Source organism: Hippopotamus amphibius, chromosome 5 (assembly GCF_030028045.1).
Source record: "Hippopotamus amphibius kiboko isolate mHipAmp2 chromosome 5, mHipAmp2.hap2, whole genome shotgun sequence".
NCBI classification, from domain to species: Eukaryota; Metazoa; Chordata; class Mammalia; order Artiodactyla; family Hippopotamidae; genus Hippopotamus; species Hippopotamus amphibius.
Window position 1 is genome coordinate 141,533,664 of NC_080190.1, and position 23,266 is coordinate 141,556,929.

The following is a 23,266-nucleotide window of genomic DNA, read 5'->3' on the forward strand; positions in this document are numbered from 1 at the left end:
TTGGAAAATGAGTCTGTAATAATTAAAATTTATTTCAACCTCTTATTTCTTTTGTTTAATTCTTAGAGTAACTCTTAAGCATGGATGTCGGCCCATTTTCCAGATCACACAACAAGGCTTAGTGAGATCTAGTGATTTATTCAGTTATAAAACTCCTAAAGTAGCAGAGCCAGGATTCAAACTGTGATGCGTCTGACTCCAAAGCCCATGCTTTTCCACCACACTCTATTATTGTTACTTAGTAAAGCTTACATGTCTCTTTTTGGGAGGATATTAAGCTTCTTTGGGCTTTAGCCTCCCTCAAGCACATAGAAAAATTCACTCTAATTGACATCTTGGTATCTTCACTTGAAATCACTCCGTAAATTCTTTTCAAGGTATTTCATGATCAGTAACCGTATGTGCCCAAGATTCGCACAGGGCAACTGAGTCTTGTCATGTTCTAGCACTGGTTTCCAACTTCTATTAATTCTCAAAACCCTTTGTTCAAATGAAATCTTAAAGGAAAATCCAAGATATAAACAGAGTTGCTGCTGGAAGAGAGCAGGGTGAGCAGTGCATTGATAACCTATCAACTGTAGCCACGTTCATTGTTTACAGAGCACTTACACTGCACTTAACTGTCACTGTTCTAACTGGCTTTTATATACATTGCCTCATTTAATTTCCCCAGCCACTGTTATTCCCACTTTAAGAACCTGCTGATGAGTTAGGCATGTCATACTCTGTGGGTGACTGGGAAGCCTACCACACTTGCTTCATGGAACCGGAAGTCCAGGGAGCCAGGCCAAGGCTGGTGCAGTTGCTCAGAGACACCGGGCTTCTTTTATCCTTTCCCCAAACCCTTAAAATGAGGCTTCTCTCCCTCTGGATGTTGAGTACACACATTTGCTGCAATGAGGGAACTAAGTGATCCAAAAATTACTAGGTTTTAAGAGACCTGTGAAGACCTTTCTCCAGATTCAGTCACTATGGTAATTTCCTAAGGCCCCAAGCTCAGCAAGATCCTGTCTCTTGGGTCTTGGAACTCCCTTCAACTCATCACAAGTGGGCTGCTCCTGTTTCTTTTCTTTTTTCTTGTTCCCATTTTAACTTTTATTCTGGGCTGCTGGTTCACTTCCATGATGATCCCAGGGGAAGTGGCTGCATTCAGAAGTACGTGGAAAGCACATCTTCATCATCTTTGGTAACCATGAACCTTTTTGGACTTTTCACATACAAGATCTCATTTAATTCAAGCTTCAGAGATGTTCAATAATAGACATGATTCAGACAATGACAACAATAGCAAAGATGTAGTCCCTATGAAGAGCCAGGCACTGCTCTGACAGCTTTACATACATTAATTTAATCTTCCAACAGCCCTATTATCCCCATTTATTGATGAAGAACTGAAGTACAGAGTGATTAAGGGACTTGTTGAAGACTGCATGAGAGGAAGAAGCAGGACAGGCAATGTGGCTCCATGTTTTTATACATAATATTTCCTCTAATTAAAAACATTTTACAGATTATAACATGTTGAAATAAACTTAGTTGAAAAATAACTGCTAATGATTAACATTCATCAATTGCCTAAATATGCTTATCTAAATCTGCATCAGTGCTGATTTCTCATCCAAATATGCTAAGCAAATTGTTACACCGTTATATTTCTAATAAACAAATATAAGATATGCACAATCAATGTATTGACATAAGACAGAGGAGTTAATTTGATATGCTTTTAGCAAATGAGGTTCTTACTGGGACTGTAGCATTGTTTCTCTGCTTAAAATATTAAGTCTGGCAACTTGGTGTTTCTAATGTATCAGGTACTGTCCTGTGGTAGATTGTAGATGTCACGAACTCTTTGCTATGCCTCCTATGGAGAAGGGAGTCTATTTCTCTTTCTATGGAATCTGAGTTGGCCTTAGTGAGTTTTGACCAACAGAATGTAGCAGAAGTGGCATTTTGGGCCTTCTGAGCCTAGGTCATAAGAAGCTTCTGCAGAGATGTCTATCAATTTTTAAACAGGGGCCCACTTGAGTAAAACAGGTCCTATCAAGTTGCTGTCATCTTCTCCCTGGGATCCAGGAGGAAGGGTGAGAGGCAATGGCCAAGCAGCTTGAATGAAGAGCAGCAGGCAGATCACTGCTGTCCGTTTCACTGTGGGTCTGTGTAGGGACTCAATAAACATCTAGTGAATTCAATCTGCTCTTTTCCTCTTTATTCTTTTAACCTGTCGTATGCATTTATTTCCAGCTTAACAGTGAAGGACAGTGGTAAGCAGTAGTAGCAGCTTAAACCCCAACAGCTTGTTGAAAGACTCCCCTCATGATGTGCTTATGTTCTCAGTCCTTTTGAGTGACATGAGCTGAGGAAAGGGCTGCTGCCCCCAGAGCCCATCTGACCCCTTGGTTCTCCCTCTCTTCCTTCATACCAGCACTGGAGCTCTGATGCACAGACTGGTAAGACAAAGTACAGGTGAGAAGATCTAAATGAAACAAGGTAAACCTGAGTAATATCTATTAAATCTATATCCTGTAAACAGAGAATATACTTTTTAAAAGTGATCCTGGAATATTTTAAAAATTAAGACAATAAACTCCCCACAGCAGGTGTAATACACATAACATTCTCTGAACCTGATGCCAAAAAAAGAAAATTAATAAAAGAATCAGAAGAGAAACCACTACCCACACCAAACTGCCATTATCTGGGGGCAGAAAACAGCAAAGAAAAAAGGACAAAACCTTCTATACAACTTGTGGGTTAAAGAGGAAATAAAAACTGAAACTTCAGAACATCTAGAATATAAAAGTAATGACAACACTAATACACCTAAGGGATTTAGCTTAAGCAGGACTCAGAATTAAGTCCACACCTTAAATCTCGTATTAATAATTAAGGAAACATAAAAATGATTAAATTGAATGCTAACTCAAGGAGTTAGGAAAAAACAAAATAAACTAAGGAAAGCAAAAACTAGGAAATTTTTTTAAGGAAATCAATTAGTTGGAAAACAGAAAAATAATAGAGAAGTCATTTAAAGCATATCACTTGGGAGAAACAAGCAAACAAAACAAACACAAAATAGGTCAAGTATTAGCTGTCTTAACTAAGAAAACAAGGGAGCAACATAATGCATAATAAGGGGGAGAGAGCCACAGGCAGAAAAGCAGAAGGGGTAACTCTGCTTAACTCCAGGCAAATGAACTTGAAAACCTGGGCAAAATGGATGGTTGATCATCCTAGCTGGGACACAAAAACTGCACAGACCAACTACCATAACAAACACCAACAGAGCTGTCAAAGGGCTATTCACCAAACTTCTTCCAGCACCAGATAATTTAACTGAAATTTTAAGCAAGAGAAAACTCCAATGCTATGTGAACTGTTCCAGAACTCAGGAAAAGAATAAACATTTCCAATTTACCAGCATAAAAATAAGAAAACTTATGCACGCGCGCGCGCGCGCGCACACACACACACACACACACACACACACACACACACACACACACACACACTGGACTAATCACACTGATGAATACAGATACAAATATACTAAACAAAATATGAAACATAATCTGGAAATATATTAAAAGAATAATAAAAATAACTCAAGTAGAGTTTATTTCAGGAATGCGAGGATGGTTCAAAATTACAAAATATATTAATAAAATTCATATTGAAAGGAGAAAAATCATATGATCATCTCCATAGAAAATGAAAAGGCATGTGATCAAATTCAACATGCATTCCTGACTAGTTTGTTTTAAAATGGGGATCAATGGATACTCCTTAACAGGATTAAATGTATATATCTCAACCCAGTTCATTATAGCCAATATATTTTAATGACATTCTAGAAGTACTAGACAATGTAATCAAGACATTAGGGGTATGCAAATTGAAAGACATGACTGTATAACTGGAAAACACAAAAGAATTAACTGAAGTACTATTACAAACCATAAGAAAATGAGAGTCAGGTAGCTGGTTAGAAAATTAACATATATAAATAAATCTAAGTTATAAACAGAAAGGTTTTCCTTAATAATGGTAACAAAAATAATAAAATTTCTAAGAATTCTTGAAAGACATGTACAAGATTTCTGTAAAGTAAAATGCGAAGCATGTATGAAGGAAACAACAAAAAAGACTTGAACAAATGGGAACCATTTCTGGATAGGGGACCATGGTCTAGACAGAAGCTTTAACATGGTAATGATGTCAAACTTCGCCAAGTTGATCTATAAAAGTAAAATTGTCCAAAAAAAATGTACTATGGATTTATTCTGTGGAATACAAAGGGTTGATTCTAAAGGTCAAATGGAAAAATAAGCAAGAATATTTGAACATTTAAAAATTACAGTTATTAAAACAGTGTAGCACTGGTACAAAAAAAGAAAGGCAGGTCAATTGAAGAGAATGGAATGAGAGTCTAGAAACATCCACATAATATGAAATTTCTGTACTATAATAAAAGGGTCATTTCCAATAGCGAGGAAAGGATAGACTTAATAAACAGCCTTGCAGTAACCAGGTAGTTACCTAGGGAAAAAAAGTGGATCCTTAAATTCAGGATAGATCAATTTTTTAAACGTGAAATGTCAAAAAACAGAAATACCCAACTTTACTTTTTAACGTTCAAACAGTAGTAGATACACTTTTCCCTTGAAAACAAGTGCAGAAAAAGAATGCACAGTATGTTACAGTTTGTATTACATCATAAAGCATTTATACATAGGGATACATTTATGTATCTATATGGTATTTCTGGGGGTATACAAGAATTTGGTATTCGTACCTGTTTCTCTGAAAGGGAACTAAAAAATGAGTGTTAGGGGTAGGAGAGAGACAATTTTTTTTACTGCTGGAATCAGCAAGGTGTATTAGGTAATTAAAGAAATTAAAACACATGCCAGAAGACAAAAACAAAAAACCTATATATAATAGTATATAATTAGTAGGACCTAAACAAGGTTAATTTGGTAACCCATATTCTGCCAGTAAAATATTGTCTAGGGGTCTAAAATGTATCTGAAAATAATATAAAAAGAGAACTGATTGAATTACTGAATCTTATAAGATACATCAATTAAGGGGCAGTTTTTTCAAAGGCAAAATAATATTCAGGTCCTTAGGGATTTTTACCCTTGAGAACTGGTATAAGCTACTACTTTACTGTAAGGGAGTTAAGAAAGACTATGCCCCCTTTAATTTTTCTTCTAGACATATTGCATATTTCATGGTCTGAATTTGTATATGCACCAAATGAACAAAAATAAAGAGCAACTCTGATTTAAAAAGTACCTCAAGGCAATACAAAAAAAAGTCATTTTAATTTTTGATACATATTAAAACATTTCAGTCAGTTCTTCCTGACAGCATAACACGACAAATACACAAGACCTCAAACATGCTTTAAAATGACATTCAGCAAAGTATTTAAAATTTAATAAATAGCAATAATCACACACAAATACATTTTTCATAATCATTAAGCTACTAAAATAGACAGCTAAAGAATAAATAAATGGGAACTGACAATAAAAAATATGCTGGGTTTTGCGATTCACTTTACTTAAAAAAAGGGAGGTGATCTGAATGATTTCTTAAATTTGCTTTTCTACATGTAGCATGATCCTCCCATCATGAATAAAATATATTGAAAAAATCACTTTCTTACAATAACGCAGTTTTTAAATACAACAAATAAATATGAAACCAGCAAAGCAACCTCAAGTTGTAATAAAAATGCCCCCTCACCCCCCCCCAAAGCTATGGAAATATATAGTCATTATGATAGCAAATAATAGCATTTAAAGTGATAGTGCTTCTGCACTAAACTCATCTGAGACCTTGATATGATTTTAGTGCAAATCCCTAGGGTCCAATACAAGCATAACCCTGTATCAGGGAAAGACATTACCAGTTAGAACTTATCTTGTACAATTTTTGTACATGTTTTATAAAGTTCAAGATTTAATGCATAGTAGAATATCTTCATCTGCTTAATTCTGTCCTTAAATAGAGACGAAAAAAGAAATGACTTGGGATTTTTACCATTTGGTTTGTACCATATTAGAGTATTAAAGTCAACATTAGAAAATCTATAAAAGAGTTTTGTTTTTGCCATTAATTTATCTAACTCTATCTAAATTTCACATCATTGCATGTTAAACATAAGAGAAAAAATTTTAGACAAAGTTTTTTCTTCCCTTTGACAAGCTCATATTATGATGAAATCCAATAATGTTCAGACAAATGTTATACAAATAAAAACAGGTAAGTATAAGGATTTTTTTCTTTTTATATTAACAACCTTAACATCTAGTATATTAAGTTACAAGATGTATTGGCAAAAGCATAAAGTGTTTAATTAAAAGAAGGTATTATTTTGAACAAAGAAACGTTTCAACAGAGGATAAACTGACAGTCAAATGACTTTCAGCAGCCACATCTCTACTGCGAACTACAGTACCAGGATGAAAACAATTAGAAACAAATGGAAGAACGTTATTGAACAATCTGAATACATAACGCATTTTTAGCTGCTAAAATAGTAAACTCTAAAGTTCATAGAGTTACATTTGTTTAATTTAACCATGCAGGCTAACGTATGATAATAAGAAATCACCCTGCATCTTTTTTTCTTTTTAAATTAAAACTAGTTTAATTGTAAAGTTACAAAACAATGAATGGATATTGCTCCAACTTGTATCCAATCTCCCTGATGGGATTCGTACCTAACAAAGTAACAAAGCTTCATCATCACTCGTTTCATTTTTCAGCGTTGCTTCTAAGCAAGAGTCCGGTATCTGGGCAGTGTGGACAATACCACAGCGCTCACAGGGGCCGTCGCGATTACTTGGCCTGACTCCAGGGTTTGTTGCACTATATGGTTGTCTGAACCCTTGCCCTTGATCGGAGGCAAGATCAAGAAGAGGTCTGGAGCAGTCATTCACATCAAAGTCTGAAGCTCCTTCAGAAACTGGAATTAACATTTCGACATCATCATCTTCTTCTCTTCCACTCACCCCATTATCAAGCTGTCTCAAAGGGCTCTGGTTCTGACTTACGGAGCTTGATCGCCCTAATGTAAAACGTACCCAACGTAGCCCCTGAGTCATACGACTGAGCGCATTTGTGAGCTGGTGACGTGCTGGACTCACACTTGGGGGTTCCGCACTTGTCACATCCCGTCCGGTCTCTGTGTGGCCACCTCGGGTACTCTGAGTGGAGGAACTTCCACTTGCTCCCACTGTTGCTTCTACAGCTGTTGTGGGAGGGACTTTTTGGGGCAAAGGAGCTGCAACCCCACCGGATGCTCCTGCTGTATCTCTTCTCTCATTTTCTGTGTCTGTGTCGTCAGACTCCACGGAAAACAAACTTCTGTGAGTATGATTTCTTTCAGGTTCTCTGCTGGTACTCTGACTAGGGACAACCTCATCTCCGTCTGATGAGACCAGAGCTAATGATCCTGAATGGCGTGATCTTGCAAAATTAAAAATACGATTCCAGATGTTGCTCGATCTGCCTGACATAGGAAGTCTGATTGAAGTAAATCCAAGCTGAGACCGTACAGCTAGCCTCAGGTTTTCCAAAACAGAAGCCTACAAAAAAGAAAAAAAGAGAAAAAGAAAAAAGAAAAGATCTTAAGACAGCTAACAACGAGGTATTAAGATGGAAAATACCCTTCTATTAAGAACGTGTTGTGGATAAAAATTCTATTACTCACTGTTAGGGTCTATGGAGGATAAAGTAAATTCTCTCATCAATACAGGTTCACTTCACTCCAGAATCTAACCTAAAACTTGAACCATTGTTCACTGTGTTTAAGATTTTCTTGATACTTCATTTTATATATGAACTTTAAAATATTTAATGTCAATTACAACTGTAATTTTGTTTCAAAACTTCACATAGTAATCTAATCGTAGAAGTGTACCAAAGATGAAAAATAAAATTATTCGATACTTCTTTAGCCAGGAAGATAGAATAATATCTACAGCAATTCTCTAAATGACTTGAGTGTGAAAACTAGGTCATTTATCTGTTTAACACAGAACAAGTTAGACTTGATTTACAAGTTTGAAACCTTTCAAAACATGTGAAAATTATATCTCACAGCTGGTTCTCAAGGATGTGCTGAATGAGTGGATATTGAGGCTTTATACTATCTCAACAAAGGAATTACTATATTTTTAATGCAGCACAGGAACCAAAAGCCAAAGAAATTAATTTGTTTATAGCACTATTCAATGGTATCTGAGACATCTGGGTTCCTTCTCAATCTTAAAGATTTAAGTCTTATTTTCTATAGCTTCACGTTAAACATAGATTATAACCTGATTCTTTGAAAATTGGTGATTTTTAATTAGTGCATATGGAAAGTGACCATATTGCCCAACTGAAAGAAAAATCTACTTTTTTTCCTAGCTGAATGACTATCAGAATTATTAAAAAAAAGAGAGCGAGAAAGAAAGAAAGAAAGAAAGAAAGAAAGAAAGAAAGAAAGAAAGAAAGAAAGATCCACAGCATTTATAAAAACAGTTTTTAAGCTCCATCTAGTGGTTAGAAAAAGGAGTAATCAAACTTGGAACAAACGCAGCTTTCATCAATCTGTTATTTAGTATTTAAAATACAGTATTTCTGGTGAGTTGATATACTCTCCTTTAAATGATACAGTTTCCCTCTGCCAAAGTGAATGACTCTTGCCTTTCCCCCCAAAGAAAAAAAAGAAGGGAAGAGAATAAGAAGATGTGATAGCATATGTTCTCCATCTCTCTTTGTGACTGGTATTGCATTTATTTGTGATTTCCATATAGACCTTTTGAACATAATCCCTGGAATATAATCCACAGAAAGCTAAGAAGACACTATCACAGGAATAGTTCATAGTCTAGCCTTAGTAAAGAACAGATTGTCAATTAGAAATTTGAATATCAGCACATATAAATTTACTACATAAATAAGATTTTTTACCAACTGAAAATATAAGTATAGACTAATGGAAAAAAAGAAAAGTGATTCATATCCCTATGAACTCCATGGATTTGGCCCTCCTCACTTGGCATTCAAGTTCCAAGGCTTTGTGTGAGCACTGTCATTAAATCCAGCAATGAATCCAAGGCTCTTCAGATGTCCTCTCCTCTAATGCAGCAGCCACCCACAATGCCTTTAGTATACTTCAGAGCTGACTTTTAACAGTACAGTCTGTCACAGTGAGATGAAGCTTTCTACTCGTTTCAAAGTCTGTTTAATTAGATGACTGCTAATTTAACATTTGATTCTACAAGGGGATCTCATGATTGTTTTAAGAATAATTTTATATACTTCTTCAGTTTATGAAGCAGAAGAAAGCATTCTTCAGACAGGATTGCTACTTTGAATGAGATGCTAATTCTGAAGATTATTTTTCTTTTTAAAAACCAATATGGAAATTTGATAATTTATTATTGAAAGTTTCAAACTTGAGAGTGTAATCTCATTAACTGAATAAAATCTAGTTTATCATTCACAAACATACCTTATTTTAAAACTTTGTTGAAGCAGAATTCCCTCACAAGGGTAGATTATAACCCTAGAAAAATGCTATAGCAGGTAGTAAAGAATGAAACCTTACCCAAAGTGAGGTCTGACCTTTGCCCTCTATCTCTGTGATGAGATCTCAGACCTTGGAATGTCATTTCTCATAGGAGTGTCATTGCATGGAGCCTTGGGCCAGCCAGAGAGTAACACTGTGTTTTAGGTGGAGGCTCTGAGCCACACCAATGTGATGTAGGGTGGGGGCTTTGAGTCAGGTGAATCAGTCAGCCTCTGGAGGGGCTAGAGACCGGGATCAGCCACGTGCGCCACAGATCATGCCTATGTGATGGAGTGCCAGTAAAAATCCTGAACACTGAGTTTGGGTGAGTTTCCCTAGTTGGCACTATTTCATGCAAACCGTCACACACCTGTGTCAAGAGAATAACACTGTCCTGACTTTACGGAGAAAAGACAATTGGAAGGGATGTGTCTGGTACCCTCCTGAACCCTGTCCTATGTGTCTCTTCCTTTGGATGATTTCATCTGGGTCCTTTCCCAGCAATAAAAGTTATACCAGGTTATACTATAAGCAAAACAGCTTCCAATGAGTGCTGAGTCCTAGTGAATTATCAAACCTGAGGATGGTTTTGGGAGCCCCTGAGCTTGCAACTGGTTTTAGAGGTGAGGGCTGTTTTGTGTGGACTGTGCTCCCTCTCACTTCACAGTTGACTAAACTCTTGAAGGTAGCCTCAGGGTATAAGGGGGGTGAGTGATAGATGGTGGAGTGGGTGGATGGAATTAACCAACCTCTGAATTCCTACCTAAAAAGAACCCTTCCCCATGGCAGTACCAACAATATATGAAAGCCACAATGTAGGCTTTTCCTACATTGCACACAAAATTCCAACCAGTGGAAATTCTCAATTATTTACTTAGTAAATTATATCCAGAGAAAAGTTTTAAAACTACAAATTCTAAGATTTCCTAAAAGACTCAAATAAGATGACAGACTATAATCAGAAGTCTCATTTACCAGAAAGGAAATGGTCTTTCATTTTGAACAGAATTAAATCACTGGGAAAACAATGTTTATCAATTTTTCTTAATTCTGATACTGGGAACAACTTTTAGAAATGTTTCTGCATGAATTTACATTTTAAATGTAGAAACCTTTATGGCCTTATGAACTCTGGCACAATTGTAAGTACTGAAAAAGAAATTAAAAAAGAAATTGCTGGGAACTATATTCAATACCTTGTAATAACCTATTATGGAAAAGAATCTGAAAAAGAATATATATGAATATGTATAACTAAATCACTTTGCTGTACACCTGAAACTAACACAACATTGTAAATCAACTATACTTCAGTTTAAAAGAAATAGCTAACAAAAAGTTAAAGAATTCAGCAACATTAATAGAGAAATGAGTTACTAGTTACCATTTAAAGAAAATGATACGAATTTTTAAGCACTGTAAAATCCAGCTGTGAAGTTTTCTCTCGAGTTAGGTGGAAATGTTAACGTCACTTCAACTTCTTTCATTTTAATCTAGCATGTTACTAATCTATTACCAAGCATATCAACTCTAGTATGCATTCTTAAATCTTCAAAATATTCAGTTCAAATAGAAAACAGTCAAACTTTACTTCTGAATTTTAATGCACTAAATTATCCTAAACAGTAAAATGCTTAAGAATCACATAACCAAATCAGAAGTAAAGAATGAAAAGTATACTTTTGAATTTGCTAAAATACAATGAAACAATTAGAGTTGACTTTGAACAACACTGGGCATGAACTGCACATGTTCACTTATATGTGGATTTCTTTCAAAAGCAAATACTACAGTACTACAATGATCCATGGTTGGTCGAATTTGTGGATGCTGAGCCCCAGATACAGAGGGCAGACTGTAACGTTAAAAGTGAATCTTCACCTGTGTGGAGGGTAGGTGCCCCTAACCCCCGCATTGTTCAGGGTTCAACTGTATAATTTCAGATCCTTCATATATTTAATTCTTGATTTGACTGCAAAGAATTTGACAGAGTCAAGGGTCCTTTACCATTACACACAAGTATAGGTTTCATTTTAAGAGGTACTGAAATAGAAATCATAAATTGTAACATACCTGATTAGGTGAACAAACAGGAAAATCTTCAACTGGTGGAATTAAACCCTGAGCAATCAATTGTCCATATGAGGGAGGAGCTTCTCTTCTTAACAATTCTGCTTCCACTCTGGACAACTGCGTTTCAAATGATCTTTGAGAGAAATAGGAAGGCGAAAAGGGTTAAAAAAAAAAAAGCAATCCAAAACATTAATTTTCTAGATTATCAACAATTAAAACAATCTGAATTTTCATATATTTGTTCATTTGTAAGGCTTAGTCAGCCAACCTTTGATGAGTATTTGTACTACCCTACACTGACAACCCAAAGATGAAGCAGACAGTTTAGCCTCATGTGGTTTTACATGAGGGGCCAGGATCACTAAGTTTTCATAAATTCGATATCTCCATAAAAGATAGAAGTACTAGATCTTTAAAACCTTAAGAACACAGGGGCTTAAGACTTCAGGTGAAAGTATCTGAAAATTCTTAGAAGACACTTTGTTCATCAAGTCCAACACATTTACTTTTCAGATAAGGAAAACAGTAAAATGAAGCACCAAAACCCTTTCTGGAATAATTTGTTCTTAAACTCAAGACCTCTGGTCTTCATTGTGCTCTCATGCTGCAATGTAGTAAAACATTTTCTGGCCATTTATACTCAGCCAAAGATGCATATGGTTATTGTGATACTGTGTATCTATGCTTAGCTGTCTAGTATGTGACTGCTCTGTTGTCATCTATTGTTTATACCTCTCCTGAGACTGACGGTCATGGTCTCCGCAGGAGCCTTCTAGAAGACCTCTCTGCCATCCACTTCTCCCAGGTCCAGTCTCTCCTCTACCACAGGGGAAGACAGCGCTGCCTGAAGGCCACCCTTTAACGCTGAACCATTTCTTACTTTACTAAGATCTTTGGACTTTTATGCCATTTTACAGCTCTTATGACATTTATATTTTTTTGTCACCTAATTCTACCCACCAACTCCTTCCAACTGTAAACTGCCCCCAAGATTACTCCTACTCATTTCTCTATTCACCTGCATGTTTTGAACAGAGAAGGTTCTCAAATATCTGGAATTGCTGAATTACTATTTATAAAAACCCAGGTTAAAGAGCTACAACAGAGAATTACAGCTTGCAAAATCCTTATAAAACAGACTAATCTGAAAACAAACTGGTAAATATAGATTGGCTTTTCTCACCTCATAACTCTTAAGTAATTATTTGTTTTTTCATGTTCTTATTAGCCTTTTGAGTCACAGGCTTTTCATAGACATTTTATAAATCATAAAAAATATTTACCTATTTCTACACTAATATAACAAAAATATATTGCTTATCTCATTAAAAATGTGTTGTAAATATCTGGGCCATCTTTTCACTGCAGAGCGCATGAGTACTATCGTTCTGTCTCGATACTGACCTTCGTTCAAACATTCTCAGCGAATAAAGCTTACAGGTGCATCCCAAGGCAATGACCAGTAACAGGCCACAGATAAGGCTCCCTATGACGGCTGCAGTTATGACCCGGGTAGGCACGATCACCGGGCAATTCTCCTCATCGCTGCCATCGCCGCAGTCGTCCTGGGAGTCACACACCCAGCTTTCAAACACACAACGATTGTTTTTACAATGAAAATTTCCTGGCTGGCAAAAAAAGCAGTTCTTTTCATCAGAGCCATTTGGGCAATGATTCTGGTAGTTGCAGCGATCGGAACGAGGGTAGCAGACACCATTCCGGGAGCACGGGAACTCTTCCTTCTGGCACATGGTACAGTTGATTTCATCCCTTCCGTTTGGGCAATGCCAATATCCATCACAACGCTGCTGCTCAGTGTAACACCCCCAGTTCCCTCCGCAGGGTATCTCCCACGGCAAACAGAAGCCGTCCACTTGGTAAGTAGCATTAAAGCCCCTGGCAGCGTTGACTTTATCGGCACAGAAATGTACCCTTATCTGTCCAGAAGAAGACACGACAGTGAGAGGCGCATGAGAATCAAAAGCAGTTAACACACGCAAAAGCTTGTGTGGATTCTCCTCTAATCCATCGTATATTCTGACATAATCACCATAACCAGTACCATCAAGTTTAAAGTCAGTGAAGCGTAAGATGACTTTACGATGATCACCAGTGTCTATTAGCCAGGTGCAATTACTTCCAGGAGGATAAAAGTCTGGATAATTGGGAGAATTAAAAGTACCATAAAAATATTTTAACCACTGCCCACAGGTTGGCACATCACAGTCTATCTCATCTCCGAGGTCAAGGCAGTCAATGTTCCCATCACATTTTAAAGATTCGGGGAGGCAAGTGTAAACTTTGGTAAACCGAGACAGACATTGGAACTGGTTGTAAGCACAGGGTTGGAAAGAGGCAGATGTTGGAGGATTCGCTTCTTTGGCACAGATGTCTTCATCAGAACTATCTCCACATTCGTCCATGTTATTGCATTTCCAGGCTGCTGGTATACACTTTCCATTACCACAACGAAACTGGTCACAAGCACAGTTTGGTTCCTCAGATTTCCCTGGGAGGACATTGGGAGGAGGGAGAGAGAGAGGTAAGGATGAAAAAACACTCTTTAAAGGATATACAAGAGCAATATATCCTTTAAAGGATATATAAGAGCAAAGCATATATAAGAGCAATTTTTATCATAAATGTTGATTAGCTCAAATGACATCTGGGCTTAATCAAAAACTAGGTTAAACTCTGATGGCAAATTAATATTGGCTTACTTATTACTCAACAATTTATTAAACACTTATGATTTGTTCCATGAAGATCTCTACAGCTGATCTAAAGAGAAAGGACCAATTCTGTTTTTGCAGAAGCTATTTCACTGCAGAACATTTAGTAAAATGATAGTAAAAGATATATGAGCCAGTAGGAGATATTGCCTAAGAATTTCAAATACCCTATTGTATAAATATTTTGAAATGAAGAAAAACTCCTCCATAATAATCACCTTTTCAAATCCATTTTTAATATTCTTTTTAAGTTGTTTATATATATTTTATATATATATATATACACACAATATTTTGCTATGTGTATCACAGCATATTTTTCAAGCCCATTATTTTGACTCAAATTTTCCTAAGATTATCATAAGTTAACTTTATCCTATTTATAATGTTTCAAGTAACCACAACATGGTACTTCCATTTTACAATTTCTATTGTTTTAATAAAACTGCAAAACATTTTCTCAATCTGAGCTAAAGGTATGAATTTACTCAACAAAACAGTAGGGGAAGAAGAGAGAAAAGAATTGAAATGTTTATAGAATTCTAATTATCTTAGTGGACTATCCTAATATATAACAATAATGAGGTAGGGAAAGAAAACCAAACATTAGATTCCTACAGTTTACACTGATGAAGCTGACCAGTGCTTATCTCTCCATTAACAACTTATTTACTGTCGGCAAACAGGTGACAGAAAATGTGCTTCAGAACCTGAGTAAATATTACAAAGATGGTACTTTTAATAAAAGAGAGAAAAAGCAGCATATGTTGCTAAAGGAGTCCATGAAATTTCAGAAAACGTAAAATGATTTTCAGCAAAAATTTATGTGACTTTAATGCTCTGAGTTCTTCATATCTGTATGATCTGGTCACTCTTTTTGGATAAAGTTTAAGAATTAAAAAAAAAGACTTCTGATACTACAAACTATGAAGGTGAAATTGATTACATCTTTTCTTTGAAGGTGTATAGGCAGTGGTAAGGAGCACACACAAAAATATGTTCTGAAGTAATCTGCAGGATATAGGCAAACACTTGAGGGGAAAAAACTCCTTTTAAAATAAATGTATTCACAATATTTAAAAAGAAGACTGACCTTAGTTTGTAAAATTAATCATTTTATTAGGATTATACAAAACGCCTTTTGGAGACCCAGTTCTAGGGCACCTGAACCTTTAGCCTCTAATTCCTCAACCTCAGCTGCCTTGAGGATCGAGTCGCAATTAAATGGACATCGTTTAGAAGGTGAGTGCCGAAGTGACTGAGCAGCAAACACTATAGAATTCTGTTACATATCTTTCTTCTTGTTTAAAAACACACCTGAAAAGTACGCCAGTCTGAAACCCTTCCTAGAGATGCTGTCATCGGAATGGAACCTGATCCAGACGTGGTCTTGTGAAGAAATATACGGTGGTGGGATTGTGGAACCACAGGCTCTGTAGCTCTCACTATTCTTGTATGTTTCTATCGTCAGCCAGTCCAAACTGCATCTTCTGGACCCTTGAATATCAAAATCCTGAAAACTACAGATAAAAAGTCAGAAAAGGCTATTGAAAAGGAAATTTTGGAAAAAAATTTAATAATACAGAGTAACTGAGGAGTTAATTATAAACCTCTATATAGTCACTGATTCTCCGGGGTCTTCCAGGCACACAACTACATCATCAGCAAATAATAATACTGCTTCTGTGTTCCTTATATTTATAACTCTTTCCCGATCCCGGAACAACACTTCTTCGTAAGTAACAAGAAATTCCAAAATAATACTGAAAAACAGGAGACAGCTGGCACCCTCTTTCTTTTTCTTCTCTGTGTGTTTAGGAAGGACCACTTCTAATTCATAACACCCTAAACTGTTCCCTGTTTGAACCAGAGACACCACTGCATAATCTGATGAACTGAAGGACACACAGAGGAAGTCAGCCTTCTCTTAGATTAGCCTGGCTCATCCGTTTGCGTAATGAAAAGTGCACAGCTTACGTTTTCAGGAGAGCAAATAGCACAAACCTGAGCCAAACAAAAAAGTTAAAAATGAACAAACAAAAAACTTCTTCAGTGAAAAGTCCCAGAGTTTGGGAATACTTTTCTACATAAATGATTTATAGCCCAATGTTATCTTGTAGTTTATAAAATATGGGCATGAATAAAGGGCAAAAACGTCAAATAAGAGGCACATACAAAATTAGCCACTGCTATGAAAAAAGAAAAACCAAACTAGCATTTTCCAATAATACGTCTCCCCAAAAAGTGAGATTCCTTGGCTTTGCCTTAAGTCAAGCGATGATAAAGCTAATTACCCAAAGATTATTATGCCAGGATACTTCCTCTTTAACTATTCTGAGTAACTGTAACAGAGGCTGACAATTTGCCTGCCCTCCAGTGTTTCACCATTATGAACAAGGCTTTAAAGAATCCTTATACATATTCTCTCCACACACACGAGCCAGTATTTCTCTAGGACAAATTTTCTAGAAGTAGAATTGCTACATCAGAAGACACAATTCCGCTTTAAATTTGATAGCAACACTGAGAAAAATGTTTATATCAACTCACAATGCCACCAAATATGTATGAAAAAGTCCCTTATACCCCACAACTCTGGCAAAATGAAACATCTCATTTCTAAAGATTTGTTGTCAATTAAGTGGATACAATAGATTTATCATTTTTCTAGTTTGTGTTTCCTTATTTACTGAGATTGAAACATTTTCCTACGTTCATTAGCTATTTCTATTTCTTTTCCTGTGAATCGCTTTGTTATATTCTTCATACATTAAAATTTGTTCCTATTTAAGAGCTCTTCATAAAGTATAAACATGTACCTATCTGGGGCATGTATGTTATGCAAGATATATGTACATCCACTCACACCCACATTTTCTCTGATAGTTGGTACTATCGGTCTTTTGAATTTTAGCCATTGGGCATGAAATGGCATCTCTCATGGTGGTTGTATGTGTATTTCCCGAAGACCAATGATGTAGAACATCTTTTCATGCGCTTACTGGCCATTCATACCTCTTCTATGAAGTGTCTAAGTCTCTTACCCATTAAAAAAACTAAATTATAAAAATTCTTTTTTATATTCTGGATCCAAGTCCTTTATTAGACATGTGTATTAGATATTTTCTTCTATCTATGGATTGCCTTTTCACTTTCTTAGTGCTATCTTTTAATGAGAAGTTTTTTTCCCCTTGTTTTGAAGTATAGTTGACTTACAATATTATATTAGTTTCAGGTGTACAACACAGTGATTCAATATTTTTATAGGTTATACCCCATATAAAGTTATTATTACATATTAGCTATACTCTCCTGTGCTGCACATTACATCCTTATAACTTATATATCTTATACATAGTAGTTTGTACCTCTTAATACCCCTCACCTATCTTGTCCCTCTCCTTACCCTTCTCACCATTGGTAACCACTAGTTTGTTCTCTGTATCTGTGAATCTGTTTCTGCTTTGTTACATTTGTTAATGTGTTTTATTTTTCAGATTCCACATAAACTGAAAACATACCGTACTTGTCTTTTTCTGTGTGACATTTCACTAAGCATAATACCCTTTAGGTCCATCCACATTGTTGCAAATGGCAAAATTTCATTCTTTTTTATGGCTGAGTAATATTCCATTCCATTCCATTCTATGTATGTATGTATGTATGTATGTATGTATGTATCTATCTATCTATCTATCTATCTATCTGTCTATTTATCAGGATGAGTCAAAAATCATCTGCACTCTGGTTATATTAAAACTTCTGTAAATTCTACAGCCAGAGTGTGGATAATTTTTGACTCACCCTCATATATCACACATCTTCTTTATCCATTTATCTGCTGATGGACACTTAGGTTGCTTCCATGTATTGGCTACTATAAATAATGCTGCTATGAACACTGGGATGCATATATCTTTTCAAAATATTTTTCATTTTCTTTGGATTGTGTGGTAGTTCTATTTTTAATTTTTTGAGGAACCCATGTACTGTTTTCCATAGTGGCAGTGCTGAATAGAGAAGATATCTGCAAATGATATGTCCAGTAAAGGGTTAATTATCCAAAGTATACAAAGCACTCATACAACTTAGTATCAAAAAAACAAACAACCCAAAATATGGGCAGAGGACCTGAACAGACATTTTTCCAAAGAAGACATACAGATGGCCAGTAGGCACATGAAAAGATGCTCAACACTGCTAATCATCAGGGAACTGCAACTCAAAACCACAATGAGACATCACCTCCCATCTGTCAGAACGGTTATTGTCAAAGCCATGTTGGTAAGGATGTGGAGAAAAGAGAACTTTTGTGCACTGTTGGTGGAGATGTAAATTGGTGCGGCCACTATGGAAAACAGTATGGAGATTCCTCAAAAAATTAAAAATAGAACCACCCTATGATTATTCAGCAATTCCACTCCTAGGTATTTACTGGAAGAAAACAAAAACACTAATTAGAAAAGATATACGTACTGCAATGTTCATTGCAGTATTATTTACAACAGCCAAGATATGGAAGTAACCAAAGTGTCCCTTAATATACTTTTGTTTTGGGGCTGTGCTGCGCAGCTTGTGGGATCTCAGTTCCCTGACCGGGGATTCAACCCAGGCCATTACAGTGAAAGCCCGGAATCCTAACTACTAGGCCACCAAGGGAACTCCCAACTTTTAATCAACTAAAATGTTTAAGATTCATGAAATTAGGGACCTGATCCAGAGCAAAAGAAATAATCAATAAATATCTGTTCATAAATACACTACTGGGGATATGGTTTGCTAATATTCATTTAGGATGTTGAAAATACATTTATTTATAAGTGGAAACAGTTCTCAGTTTTTCTTTTTTTATGTTTCATAATAGTTTATGTAACAGACTATTTACAAACTTGTGCCTTGTGCCTTGTGAGAGTACAGATGATTTAGGGTAGAGATTTTCAATTTCTTCATGATTTTTGGTTTAATCAGCTTTTCTTAAACTTTCAAGTCATTTTGTGTGTGTGTGTATCTTGTTCATCATCACTTTTATTAGGTATCAAAGTTATCATTTATTTTTTTTCTTTGACATACAATAAACTGCATATATTGAAAGTGTACAATTTGATTTGTTTTTCTTATTAGTAACGTATACATGGCAATCCCAATCTCCCAATTCATCCCACCCAAACCACTCCCCCTCCACTTTCCCCCCTTGGTGTCCATACGTTTGTTCTCTTTATTTGTGTCTCTATTTCTGCCTTGCAAACTGGTTGATCTGTACCATTTTTCTAGATTTCACATATATGCGTTAATATATGGTATTTGTTTTTCTCTTTCTGACTCACTTCACTCTGTATGACAGTCTCTAGGTCTACCCATGTCTCTACAAATATCCCAATTTTGTTCCTTTTTACAGCTGAGTAATATTCCATTGTATATATGTACCACATCTTCTTTATCCATTCATCTGTTGATGGACATTTAGGTTGCTTTCATGACCTGGCTATTGTAAATAGTGCTGCAGTGAACACTGGGGTGCATGTGTCCTTTTGAATTATGGTGTTCTTTGGGTATATGCCCAGTAGTGGGATTCCTGGGTCATATGGTAACTCTATTTTTAGTTTTGCAAGGAACCTCCATACTGTTCTCCATAGTGGCTGTATCAATTTACATTCCCACTAACAGTGCAAGAGGGTTCCCTTTTCTCCACACCCTCTCCAGCATTTATTGTTTGTAGATTTTCTGATGATGCCGATTCTAACTGGTGTGAGGTGATACCTCATTGCAGTTTTGATTTGCATTTCTCTAATAATTAGTGATGTTGAGCAGCTTTTCATGTGCCTCTTGGCCATCTGTATGGTTTCTTTGGAGAAATGCCTATTTAGGTCTTCTGCCCATTTTTTGATTGGGTTGTTTGTTTTTCTTTGATATTGAGCTGGATGAACTGTTTATATATTTTGGAGATTAACCCTTTGTCTGTTGATTCGTTTGCAAATATCTTCTCCCATTCTGAGAATTTCATTCAGTTTTGATAATTTAAATTTTCTTAGAAATTATTTTATCTTGAAAGTAAAATTTATCATTGCAAAGCTTTATATATAGTACCTTCAAATAACTTTAAATTTTCATATCTGTGGTCTTTAAATTTGTTTGGATTGTCTATGTAGGTAAGTGTAGTATTGGCAAATAAGGAGAGTTTCATCTCTTCCTTTTCATTTTTTTATACCAAAAATCTCTATTTGTTGGAGTACTGTAATGACTGAGGGTTCAAGTACAAGCAGTGAAAGCATGTACACTTGTCTTAGTCCTTAGTGCTAAAATAAACTTCAATATTAAGTTTGATTTTTAAATTTTTTAAACCAATACCTTTTATCAGGTTAAGGAAGCTGATAATTAATTTCTTATTTTCTTCTCTATTCATTTGGTAAAACTTGCCTGTAAAACTACCTGGATGTAGAATCTTATTTTGACTGTTGATTCAATTTCTTTAAAGGCTATTGCATTAATTAGTTTTCTAATTCTTCTTGAATTAATTTTGGTAACACATTTAAAAAATGATTCATTTCATCTAATTGTATAAAAGAATCACTATAAACCATTCATGATATTCCTTTATGACTTTTAAAATCTTTATTATTATTGTATTTGTAACTATAGACACTTTTTTTCTTTTTCTTTTTTCTTTCTTTTTGTACCTTTCTCTTTTTTCTTCACTCTTGCTTTATCTGTCTTTGTCTATTTTCCTGTCTTTCAGAAAACCAGTTTTTTAGTTATTTTTTCTATTTAATTACTTTCTGATCTTAACTTTATTTTTTCTACTAAAGATTTACCCTGTGGCTTTCTTCTGAACTCTTGAGAAAATGCTGAGCTTATTTTCCATCTTACTAAGTTTTAAATCAATGCACTAAAGTTGCAAATTTTTCTCTAAGTGCTCTTTCAATATGTTCCAACAGTTTTAATATATAATACTTTCACTATGGCTATTTAAAAATAGTTTGAGTTCCATTGTGATTTCCATCTTAAATGCAGGAGTTATTTAGGAATGTGTTTCTGAACATATGGGGTTTTTAAATTGTTGGTTTCTAATTTAATTGCATTATGGTTGGAGAACACAATTTGAATGATGTAAAGTCTGAAAATACATTCAGAATTCCTTTGTTATTTAATACATAATCATTTTTTAAATAAATGTTTCATGTCATTGAAAGGAATGTATATTCTCTATTCTCTGAAATAGGTATAAACATTACACACATATGTAATACATGTGTCTACTGGATCAAGCTTGTTAATTTTATCAAATCTCTCTTTTTTACTGTTTCCCTGTTAAATGTATTAAATTCAGATTAAAAATATGTTTGTCAACTTCCACTGTAATTGTGGACTAGTCAAACTTGTTCAAACTTGCCTGGTAATTCCCCACAGTTTGCTTCGCTTGTGTTTTAGGCTGTGTTATTAGGTGCACAACATTTAACCATGATTATATCTTCCTAGTTGGTTATTCCATTTGCTACTAATATTTTGTGTCTTAAGGTAAATTACAACTGATGTTAAGCTTCCTACACTAGCTCTCCCCTGATCAGTACTTCCACAGCTTATCTTTCCCTATCCTCATGTTTTAGACTTTCTGTGTTGGTGCTGTTTTAGGTATGCTCTTATAAGCCCGTTAGAGAGGGACCATACCAACCAACCAACTAACCAACAACCTGATTGGATAGTCTATCTTCTAAAGCTTGAGTTTTTTATTGAATAGCCTTTCTATTTGGGGTAGGGGGGTTTCTCATTTTCCTCCTTTCCTGTATTCTTCTGTATCAATAGGTTTTTGAGAGTTTTTTTTTTTTTAATTTCTTTCCCTTGGCTTTGGTCTAATAAAGTCCAAATAAGAGTATTCAGTGTTTCTATTCTCCTCTCAAATTCTCAAAATTCAGTAGAAAAATTTACAACTTTATTTTCACCCATCTGTAACTGAAATTTAACATTTCCTTCACTTATGAATATAAACAACAAAACATGAATAGTTTTTATAGTGCCTCTCACAGTCACCCATAGAAATCACAGATAATTTCATATTACATTTCAGTTTTAACAGACATCTAGGATAACTATAACTATTTACACTCAAAACCAGTAATATGTTAATAAATAAGCATATATGTATTATTACATTACAAATTTGTAAAACTATCTGATAGCTATATTTTAGGAATAATCGGTTCCCTTCGTAATGCTATGTGTTTTGTTTTATCAATTTAAAAACGTTCTGGGAAAGGATCTATAGGTTTCACCAAACTACAAAAGTATTCATGGCATAAAGTTAAGAAAAAAACCCAATATGGTAAAGTGTATAATGTATGTAGTAAATTTGTATTCCAACTTGATTTTGTTGGCTGTTTTGGTTAGTATCAAATTTTCTCATACATTCTAGAAATCTGGGTTGCAAGCTTTTGTGGAAGATTTTTGGTGCTGTTTTTGTTTTGTTTTTTTAATTTTCTTTCCCTGTATATTCCCCCAGGGCAACAGTTTTGTAGCTACTTCCACTTAGGTCTCCATTCCAAACCCAGTCCTAAGATGGTGGCTCAGAGTAGTATTACAGATCCTGTCACAGAGTCAGTAGAGGACTTACTTAAACTCCTATTTATTATGGCATGTCTTCCTACCTTTCTAAGCTCTCAGCCCCATGAAAGTTTAAGCAGTGGTTAGTATAAGTTTTTTTTCAGTCTCTTTTCTTGAGCAAAACATCCTGACCCCAGTCCTTGGCTTTAAGCAGGGAATCAGAATCCATCCCCTACCTCCTGTGCTATAAGGTGGCCTTAGGTATTGGTAGATTTCAGGGAAAGGATAAAAATGCTTATATATCACCATCTTTAACCAGTTTTATAAGGAGAGCTCTAAGTATTTTGTTTAC

At 35.4% G+C, this 23,266-nt stretch overlaps 1 protein-coding gene across 2 annotated transcripts in view; it reads right to left on the reverse strand.

Annotated features, from left to right (window-relative positions):
• Positions 1–4,835: 4,835 nt before the first annotated feature.
• Positions 4,836–23,266, reverse strand: part of LRP12 (LDL receptor related protein 12) — an 83,032-nt gene continuing 64,601 nt past the window's right edge. For both annotated transcript variants that reach the window (XM_057735667.1, XM_057735666.1), the window contains 4 exons: positions 15,700–15,902; positions 13,055–14,159; positions 11,651–11,783; positions 4,836–7,604 (listed from right to left, as the gene is read on the reverse strand). In XM_057735667.1, the coding sequence (XP_057591650.1) occupies positions 6,738–7,604; positions 11,651–11,783; positions 13,055–14,159; positions 15,700–15,902 (2,308 nt within the window). In that variant the 3' untranslated portion in view covers positions 4,836–6,737. The remainder of the gene's footprint in view (positions 7,605–11,650; positions 11,784–13,054; positions 14,160–15,699; positions 15,903–23,266) is intronic.